The sequence below is a fragment of the Hyalella azteca genome, unplaced genomic scaffold (assembly GCF_000764305.2).
Source record: "Hyalella azteca isolate HAZT.00-mixed unplaced genomic scaffold, Hazt_2.0.2 contig3730, whole genome shotgun sequence".
NCBI lineage: Eukaryota > Metazoa > Arthropoda > Malacostraca > Amphipoda > Hyalellidae > Hyalella > Hyalella azteca.
The window spans coordinates 60,843-71,834 of NW_025933970.1; the positions used below are offsets into that span (position 1 = coordinate 60,843).

The 10,992-nt window shown below is 42.0% G+C and overlaps 1 protein-coding gene across 1 annotated transcript; it reads right to left on the bottom strand.

Annotated features, from left to right (window-relative positions):
• Nucleotides 1-2,462: 2,462 nt before the first annotated feature.
• Nucleotides 2,463-10,971, bottom strand: LOC108667689. The gene is made up of 10 exons (XM_018154737.2): nucleotides 10,720-10,971; nucleotides 8,096-8,173; nucleotides 7,858-7,887; nucleotides 7,448-7,643; nucleotides 7,173-7,319; nucleotides 5,805-6,074; nucleotides 4,882-4,973; nucleotides 3,996-4,221; nucleotides 3,199-3,473; nucleotides 2,463-2,636 (listed from the first exon to the last, which is right to left on the bottom strand). The coding sequence occupies exons 2-10, from the start codon at nucleotides 8,156-8,158 to the stop codon at nucleotides 2,619-2,621; spliced, it is 1,317 nt and encodes a 438-aa protein (XP_018010226.1). The 5' UTR covers nucleotides 8,159-8,173; nucleotides 10,720-10,971; the 3' UTR covers nucleotides 2,463-2,618.
• Between the last annotated feature and the right edge of the window lie 21 nt (nucleotides 10,972-10,992).

Below are 10,992 nucleotides of genomic sequence, written 5' to 3' on the forward strand. Positions count from 1 at the left end.
TGCATAATAAACAGCACTGCAAGACTGATAGATTATAGACTAATATTGTTACATAAACATAAAGGCATATGTTAATAGGTTTACATAAAGTGATAAAGACATATTTCATGCTAGATATATTTAAGAAATTATATATATTTCCATAAAGATGTATAGTTACATAAACATAAATATTGTTATATAAAGATAGACTAACCGTGCATAAAACAGCACTGTGACACTGATAGATTCCAGCGTTAAAAACCGCCTCGTGCGAATGATTACGCGGTAAATACCGTCGCGTTTTCTTGACGCTGGCGGTATTTGCCGCCCTGTGTGGAAGGTGCTTTAGTGGAGTGGAAGAATGCGTCCTGCATGAACCAGTCAAAGGTGGAAGTGAGGCAGCCAATCAGAAGTGCGAGTGAGGCGGCCTATCAGAGCGCTGCAATGTTTCGGCAGCACAAGTTACCGCTTCCTGTGCCCGTCAGGATGCGATAGTATGTGGCACGTAGTGCGCATGGTTGAACTAGTATAAGGTTGACCCGTGAGATGCTTATTTTTGCGGATGTAGCTTGATGCTCGCCCGTGACGTCACTGATCTAAGTGACGTCACGAGCATTAACCATTCACCGAAATGTGATCAAATCAGTCAACCAATCCGTCATAGGATTGACGGGATTGTTTACGTTTCTCGATCTACGTGACGTAACAAGAAAGCTGAACTGAAAGACGGAACTTCTCGTGGGTCAACCTTATACTGTATAGTTCAACCATGCGTAGTGCGTGAGGGCATACCCGTCATCCAGGCATTTACGATATTTTATAGAATTTTTTCAATTATATATTATATCTTATTCAAATTCGTTAGAAGTACTTATTTTATTTTCTTGGGATTCATTCCAGGCCAACAAGATAGTTTATTGAGATTTTCTCCAGGCATATACCATATTTTATTTAGATTTTTTTTCAGGCATGTGTGATATTTTATTCGGATATGTTATATGTTGTGTTCAGCTAGGTTATGGCATATACGATATATGAATATACGAAAGCATAAAAAGCTTATGATTTCCCTGTAATATATTTTTATGAATGAGGTATTGTTTCTTGTACATGAATATTGGGCCTCGTCTGAACTCTTGAACTTAGGCTGCAGTTTAAGGCCACCACCTCAGTTTCAGGCCACGGACTCAGTTTCGGACTGCGGCTTCATTTTTAAGCCACGACTTCAGTTTCAGGTCATGGTTTCAGTTTCATGCTACTGCTACAGTTTCGGGCCGCGGCTTCAGTTTCAGGTCACGGGTGCAGTTTCATGCTACTGATGCAGTTCCAGGCAATGGCTACAATTTCATCCCCGGCTTCAGTTTCAGGTGAATGCTAGAGGCCACCCCAAATCAACAATCAATTTCTTATTACTTTCCGTAGGTAAGCAGGTTACACTCACAAAATAAGTGGTTCATGTTGTCAAAATAGTGGCACGGTTTCTGCACGTACCACTTTTCCAATCACACTAGCGTATAAAGGACATTGCTATTCGGACAAAATCTCTCATATTTTTTTCCGTGTAGAGGGCAGAGTACCCTATGAAATTTAGTGCTTGCAGCGATAAAGTAGTAGTACGCAGCCAACACTTAAGCATGCTCGCTCACAAGCGTACGGTTTTGCAACTAGCCTCCTCCTACTCCGGCCTAACCGCTTCTGGCCTAACCTACTCACGTTACACTCCTTCTAAAACCAACCTGAACGGACCTAATTAACCTCATTGGTTGCTGTATGGCAAAGAGGCGGGGCAAGTGAGCAGACGACGCCGCTCATTGGCTGTAAGAGAATGGAGAGGCAAGGTAATTTGAGTAGGTTAGGCCAGATGAGGCTAGACCGGCTGTATAAAGTAGAAACTGTCTGCTTATGAGCGAGCGTGCGTAAATATTGATTGAAGCTGTAGATAATGCACATTAGTCTAAATATTGGCGTTAAACAGTGCATTATAACATGGATTACGGTGTTCTTAGTCTGTTTTTTTAGCTCTGAAACTGAGTGTAGTTGTTGCTTGCTGAGGTTGGACGTTGGCTCCAGGGCTAATTAAATGGATACATCTGAAGCCTACTACGGCTGCGCCTCCTGTTCCGGCCACGCCATCGCATTCAGATCACTGCTTCACTTCCAGGATTGAGCGGATAATCTAGAATAAGTTGCGTAGGCGTGTTTCTAGGAATTTCCTCTTAATGGAGGATAATTACATCCGTCATTCATGGCACATGACTGCGCATTTGTTAGAAAAATGTTGCAAATATTGGTAGAAAAATGGTGTCCAGGGTAGAGTTGTTCTCGGCAGGATATTGGAGGATCATATAGGCAGGACGTATACCACCACTGCTTCGGTGAGGTGGCAGCATATTACCACATAGGTGTGGGCATGACACCGAACCACCTATGGACAACTTTTTTAATCTCCGTCTATAATTTTCAATAAAACATCGCTTCTGCACCAATAATATTTATTCAACCCGGCTGGTTCACTTCTGCCTACGGTTTCTGATTTGAAACTGTTATAGGCATGGCATGCATGCAGGGTCCCATTGGGAGCGGTTCGTGATGCACCGCTGCAGGGAACCATTGTCGAACCAGTGCAGTGAACCGCCTTATACAGGTCGAGTCATCTGTAAACGCACCAATAAATCAACAATCATAATGTGACCAACTTGGGACATCAAAACTGTATTACGAATGAGTACATTTGTATTCAGGTACTATTGCATTGGAAGACCAAGAACACAGGTATTTGTGATGAGAAAGATGCGGAAATAACTAAGGTGTTTACAGTAATCGCCAAATCATTAGGAAAACTTGATTACTTCTCGGGTTTAAAAGTTTTGAACGTGTTGTAGGAAAGACTGGACTTTAACATGTGTTGTCAGAAGGGCTTTCCGCTAACCTATATTGTCGGAAAGAAGGTATATGGGGAAGGAAGTTAGAATAATAACAGTAGAGTGACAATAGGCACATCATTAAATCTGCTGTCCATCGGGAAGAGGAAACCGCCATTTAGCCACCAACAAAATCAAAACGAATGAAACGACAAAAAAGGCTACCCTTGATCAACCTGTCACAGATCTACCTATATGTCTAACTGCATTATACATTTTATTTTTCCCTATTCCTTGCTGTTACTTGAATTTTGAGCGAGGAAACGGAGATGCCCTGTGGACTCGTTGAACTTACGTAGACTTGTGCCAGAGCGATGTTCAAGCTAGCATCCATCACAGTGACAAGGGTTGATAGCGAAGATGCCAGGTTGGTGAGTGTGATGCTGCCAGCAGCTATAGGCGCCGTGAAAGTGTTGCCACCACCGAACGATTTCTTGATTGCCAGTGTGGTACCGGGGAGGACGCCACAGACGTCGTAAGCTGTCAGGTTAGTAGGCCAGTGGAAGACGACATCGGACCCATTCACTTCGTAGGAGTACAGATTTTCATCAAAGAGTCCGTAGAGAGGTACTGTGAAAGAATGACATCCTTTATGAGAGGGTAGTAGAGCGAGTCTGTTGAAGGAATTATATGAATTATATGCATTATATGCAGGCTTTGATTTGTGAGTTCGGAGAGAGGTACTGTGAAAGAATGACATCCTTTATGAGAGGGTCGTAGAGCGAGTCTGTTGAAGGAATTATTTGAATTATTGTATAACCAAGCGGAATTGTTATTACCAAGTTGCAATTTCGATACCCAGGCTACTAGTACCACTTTTTTGAATAATTTTGTATGATTACCAGCGAAATATTGTACGCAATGTGGTATATGTTTGCATATACTGTCTGCCAAACGCTATAACTAACATATTTCATACCTAATATTGTACCTGAAATGCCTGGAATTATACTAGTCTACGGAAGTGGAATATATTAATACCCAGAGTTTAATTTTTCAGCCTTCCATTTCTAGTTGGATTAACAGAATTCTCATTAATGATGAATACTGTCTAGTTGGACCTATGATAATGCTCTAATTAAGGGTTCTTACAAAAGAACTGATGGTCATCCGTGTCATTTCTGCTGTCCGTCGTCTGGGTGTACTCGATAACGAGCATGATAGCCAGGCAAATATCATTCACATCCCCTGTGCCGATCTTGATGGTGCCTTTTGGTTCCGATATGGGGAAGATGAGCTCCGGATTACGGCGGCCGTCCGTGTAGAGGATGTTAAACACAATGCTGAACTGGGTGAAGCTACCGCATCCAGGGGAAGCCTGTAAGGTCAACGGTTGCTGAGTTAGAAAAGGAGGTGGTAAAAAGTGGGTGTGGACAGTGGGTGTGGAAAGTGGGTGTGGACAGAGGCTGTGGACAGTTGGTGTGGACAGTTGGTGTGGACAGTTGGTGTGGACAGTGGGTGTGGACAGTGGGTGTGGACAGTGGGTGTGGACAGTGGGTGTGGACAGTGGGTGTGGACAGTGGGTGTGGACAGTGGGTGTAACTACTGTCCCCGTGTTGTACTGGCCGCCACTACTGTCCCCGTGTTGTACTGGCCGCCACTACTGTCCCCGTGTTGAACAGGCCGCCACTACTGTCCGTGTTGAACAGGCCGCCACTACTGTTCCCGTGTTGTACTGGCCGACACTACTGTCCCCGTGTTGTACTGGCCGACACTACTGTCCCTGTGTTGTAGTGGCAGCCACTACTGTCCTCGTGTTGTACTGGCCGACACTATTGTCCCCATGTTGTAGTGGCAGCCACTACTGTCCCCGTGTACAAGCACTTTTGAGGTTGAAGTTAAAGTATTGGATCTTAAGCTTATGTTGGATGAAAAAGTTATCTTGCAAGACTGCCTTTTGTATACAAATAAATAAAATATTAACATAAAGCAAAGTAATTGAAAGAATAGGTAAATAGATATATATATACAGCCTTACGTCGTAAGATACGCTGATCGTTTTGTTCGGGTATAAGTTGACTTCCATTGTGAATCCTGGCACCACATTGAACGGCCATCTGCGCTGAGATGCTGCTCAATAGAAGACAACTTAGTGGTAATATTGGCCTTGTGTGGGTCATCCTGACCCATGGTATCAGTGCAACGGACAGAAAGTGGGTCGGTATTAGGACACTTATATTTCCTATTATTATTATTAAGTATCAAAACACAATAGTATCCTAATACTTGACACATTCATATTTCTGGGCTGGAGCCCCTGGGTACATATGATATGAATACATTCAATCAAATGAATCAAATCAGATATAAACATTATGGGAAAATCTTTTGCCTTACTTAAAAAAGTCTAATTTTTATGTTTTCATGTTGAACTAAATATACTCGTGTTATTCCGATATGAATCTTCCCCACAACTACATAGCCCAAAATATAGCTACATAGTCCAGAACAAAGCTACATTGTCCATACCTAAACTATGTAGTCCAAAACAAAGATACATAGGATCTGAAACTAAACTACAAAGTCCGAACCAAAGCTACAAAATCATAAACAAAGCTACATAGTCCGAACCTAAAGTACATAGTCCAAAACAAACCTACATAGTCTGAATCAGAGCAACAAAGTCCAAACAAAACTACCTAGTCCGAATCAGAGCAACATTGTCCGATACTAAACTAATAGTCCGAATCAGAGCAACATTGTCCGATACTAAACTAAATAGTCTGAATCAGAGCAACATAGTCCGTTCCTAAACTAAATAGTCCAAACAAAGCTATACAGTCCGAACCTAAACTACTTGGTCCGAATCAGAGCAAAATTGTCTGAACCAAAGCTACATAGTACCCAATTCCCAGTATTTGACGGTAGCAGATTGAGTGGATCTATCATCATTTGTGGTACCTGGCTTGGTAGTCACCACCGTCTGGGCGGTGGTACCGAACTTCTCTCCGGTGGGGAGACCGAAGGAGACGGTGACGTTTGTGCTGCACCCTGGGACGTTCAATATTTCCGTTCCCGGTGGAGTGTCTTCGACGTACTTTTCCTGGCCGGAGAAGCTGACGATGAAGCCGGGGTAGTTGCAGCCACCATCGTTTGAAGTCCACGTCACGTCGAAGTTGTTATTCGTACTCGCCTTCAGGTTCGCAGCCACCGTCAACACTTTGAAATTTCCTGTTGAAAATAGGAAGAAATGCGTTTAATTAGAAGAGTCCCTTCATACCTTCCAATAATTGATCAGAAACGAATAGGATATTTTACATTGGTATCCAGTCTTCGAAATTAAGGTTTAAGTTTCGGTTAGAGCAATAAACCGAACCCACCCTAATTGGTCTGGACCAAATGTGGGCAAGGTGACATGCGAGAGTTTGCAAGAAGACCTGTCTGCAATATATGACTGAACTAATGCGAAATGCACCTCTAAAACGAAGTAGCTGAAGAGTCGGAATAGAACATTACAACTTGGCTCCAGACGGCATAGAAATTGAGGAAAAGTAGTTGGTTCACGACTGCGCGATAAGTAAGAGTACTAATGTCGCGTTTGGTGACGTTTGGGAGCAAAAACTTCATGAAGCAGGCAAAAAGCAATGTGGATCATGTGTATGTTGAGAACAAGATAAACGGAACTGGTGATTACGCTCTTTAAATCCCTTGTGATCCATTTCTTTGACTACTGCTGCCAATTGTGGAACCCTTTCACGGTTTGCGCAGTGTGGCAATTAGAAGTTGTCAAGCGAATCTTCATGCGAAGGAGCGAAATCTTCAGGATGTCAAAATATCACAATGAGGGATGACACTGTGCACTGCACTACATCCAACAAGAAACTAAGTTTAAGCGTTCATGTTACGGTAGAAATCCCTTTACATAGCGGGACTAAGGCTGTTCTGCGTCTTGGCTATGGAGATAACAAGAGCAGGAGTCGTTCACCCTGGAGACTCATGAGACTGAAATTGTTACTAGGCACAATCCATGATCACCCGGGGTTGGCTGGAGAAAAACACAACGTACCAGCGAGGCCAGCGACTGCAATGCTCAGAACCCCTCCCACACAGAAACATGAATTTATATCACCCACCGTAACTGGCCTGGATCAGAGGTGGGTTGGACTAATTCATCGCACCCAAGGAAAATTGGCTCGACCAGAGGTGAGATGGATAAATCTATTGTACTCACCGAAAGTGGGCTCGATTACAGGTGGGACGGGCTAATCCATCGCATCCACCAAAACTGGGCTCGACCAAAGGTGGATTTCACTATTCCATCGCACCCACCGAAATTTGGCTTGACCAGAGTTGGGTTGGCCTGGTAGATGGCTATGTAGTTTGCCGCTGCTGCCTTCTGGTCGGCACATGTATGACTCGGGACAGTTGCGTTGTAGGTGGAGCAGGTGGTACCATCGAAGGACAAAGTGGAGTGTCCTGCAAACGTTGCGGCGGTTAGTAAAGATATTATTCCATAGAAGCATTGGTCAATTATTATTGCATTCCATTAATACTTGGTAAATGGCACCTTCTGCGGCGGTAACCAAAGGCAGTAGCCAACTCACCGGCCACGGCGGCAGCGTTGACGCAGTCCCTGAAGGTGACCGCGCTCGGCTGGGAGCTTCCGAAGCATTTCAATATCTCCGGGTGAGTGTATGCGCGGTTATACATGATCCCCTTCTTAGACTTGATGGACTGGAACACGACCGACCTTTTGGTTTTCTTGCACGATGCCATGGAGCCTTTGGGGGTCACAAGCACCTGTAATCATTAAAATGTGAATATGTACCAGAATATTAATGTTAGTGACAGTACACAGTTGAGACAGTTGCTCACAAACAAACTTGTGGTGGCACAGCAAAGCCTATATTTCATGAATTGGAATTATAGCTTAAATGTTAATAAAATCTCAACTAGAAAATATGTTCAAAAAATTAATTTTGATTAGACGCGTGTGATGGTCGTTTCTACTCACATCAACAGCAGGGCCTGGAGGCAGGCTCGCCTGTGGGCAGGAAAATGGTTAATTCATCCAGCATTAGCAATCGCAGATCAATAAGCAACTTACGATTTGTCAACTTAACATTTCACAAGCAGTGAAATGTTAGATGTTTTGTACATTAGCTGTATAAAAACGTCTAATGTTAACCATATTCACAGGAGGATCTAATTGAATTAATACTCTTAATTTTACAAAAGTTAATTATAATGACCTGGGCTTCATGGAGCAACGTGGTCAAAATTCCGGCGAGAATCAGGGGAAGGAGTTTGGTCATCTTGACCTTCCCGACCTGGGGAGACACGAGACTATGATTATTATTTAAGATTAATACTTGGAATTATTGTAGTATTGAAAAAGGGCTTATCAGCACAGTTTTGGAGAATTTTCGATTCCAAGAGTTATAACTGAACTTTTCAGAGGCTCTCTATGTTCTTGTTTTTTCTTTGTAAACTACACTATGTACTATGGGAATACTTCAATTGGACACTTGATATCTTGGTCACTATCTTTGTAATTCGATAAACGTTTTAAATTAGTTCTATAGATAATAAAACTTATTATTTTCTAATGAAAATAGACAATACCATTTTAATACCCATTCGCGTAAAAATCTTAGCAAAAGTGCACACAAATGGCATCACCAATTTTTTAGTACTCTATTGGCTGATCAGAAATATTGCATTGCAGCGGGACAACTACACTCCTTATACGACTTTACTGGATCTCCGCCCGCGGGCGCTAATATACGAGAATTACTTAAGGCTTGTAGTCAAAATGCAGCGAAGTCTGAGAGGGAGGTTTTCGCGACCCGCGTGTAAAATCCTTGATCTGCCCGAACCTCGGCCAGTCGCTACCCTCGAGCTTGTACTCTTTGTAATATCATGATATCCTAGCCAGACCCTTCTTCGTGGCAACTGGTCGCTTTCAGGTGGTCGAGGAATGGCCAACGGTCGGCTATAACTAATTGGATAGGCCGACCACTGGCCACGTATTATTCTTCGCCCTTCATTGACTTCGCCTTTACCATGCCAACCGTTGTGAACTGACAGTTGAGTAATTTACGTCTCTTTCCCCTCAAACATTGCACAACGTCTCCATTTGAGAAGCTAGTATGCGGGATTTTCCCTCCGCGTATCAGCAGACTCGATCATAAATATTTTTTGGTAGAAAATATCTATAACAAGGAAGCTGATCAAGGAATGCCGAATATACCATTCAATTGACAATAAAAATTACAACCCGTTTATATCTCGAAAAAAGTGTAAAAGTCGCAGACATGATGAACAATAATATTCAAAGTTTCTAGAAATTTCCTCTCATTAAAACTCTTTTAATGCAAAGTTTACATATTTTATATTACTGGTCGACGCTTATAAATAAATAGCTGGGTAAGAATGGACAAATCCATATCGCCATCTCATTTGCGAGTGGAGTAAAGTCTATCCTAATTAGTGAAGAAACGCATAGGGAAGAGCCGAGCCTGTTCGAAGCCTCTCGGTTTTCAATCAGGGCCTTAAACTAGATCTGAATTTTCAAAGGCCACAAGGTATATTTTAATATAGTAGAAAATTCTCGGTCACGATACAAGTCTATAAACGAAATGCATATAAGTTTACAAAGACAGGCGCTATACAGATATTAAATACATATATTTACAGACATTACAAAGTGTGGTTAATCAGGCCAAAGTAGGCTGCCTGCTCGCAAACAGCTGCTTCCCGAGAATACTAGCTACGCACACTTTTTCTCCTCAGTCTGTTAGAGAGGTCTGTTAGAGAGACAGCGTTTAAAGTGCGGCCAAGGCTGGCTCGCTACAGCACTTGTCCAAGTACCTCTTAAACTCTGGAGGCAGAGCTGGGCAACGCTAATTTGAAATGTAGCGGCCGCTACCGCTACCGCTACATGCTCTAAATGTAGCGGGCGCTACCGCTACCGCTACAGTAAAATGTAGCGCCGCTGCATTAGCCGATACATTGGCCAAAATCATTATAAATCTCTACTTATTTATTGTTCTGTTATTGGGATTTACTCATAAACATTTATTGATAATAAAACATTTTCGAAACATATCAATGCAACTTTATTGCAATTAACCTAACCGAAGTAGTACGGGTTAGATACAGTAAATAAAAGTTACAGTTATTTTTATGTTTCACCTTCCCTACATGAATTTCGAACAATTACCGGACAAGATTGGTAACATTACCGGACAGAGGTTAGAAAACCGGACAAAGTCGAGTCCGGTTATGTATCTTACAATTAGTTTGTACTTATTAACCGGACACGAAAATAAATGAACTACACTACCGGACATTCTAAAAAACGCCAACCTCGCTAGGTTAGGGTTAGAGTTAGGGTTAGGTGTGTATAAAACCCTTCTTCACATAGCTTGACACCTTTCTTACAACTTTACTTAGATCATTGGGTCAACAATAATCATAGTCCATAGAATAAAAACGGCGACACGGTGTTTCTTTTCACGTGCCGACCGGCCACTGAAACGCCGGTAATAACGTTAACGGTAATTTTTCTAACAGTGTATGCACTTTTACACCTGTGAGAAAATTAATCGCAAGACACAATAATATGTTTGCATTAATGGAATTAATATTTATTAATTCTAATACATTAAATACAATAACGTGACCACGTTCTCTCAGAACGGTACTATGACCATCGGACAAGTAATATCTAGATTAAAAGATAGAGGTAAAAGTTGAATAAAAAATGATTGGATTCAAAGGTATGGGTTTAATTTGAATAAAAATAGTAAATAAATAAAATAATATGAATAAAATAATAAAAGGTTTGTGTTTTTGATCGTAAAAAACTTACCTTTTATACCGAAGATATTTACGATGTCAGCGCTTTGTTAAACTTTATTAAAACTCTAAGTTAGGGCACTCAATGAACGCTAAGTTAAGGCACTCAGGGAACGCTAAGTTAAGGCACTCAGGGAACGCTAAGTTAAGGCACTCAGGGAACGCTAAGTTAAGGCACTCAGGGAACGCTAAGTTGAGGCACTCAGGGAACGCTAAGTTGAGGCACTCAGGGAACGCTAAGTTAAGGCACTCAGGGAACGCTAAGTTAAGGCACTCAGGGAACGCT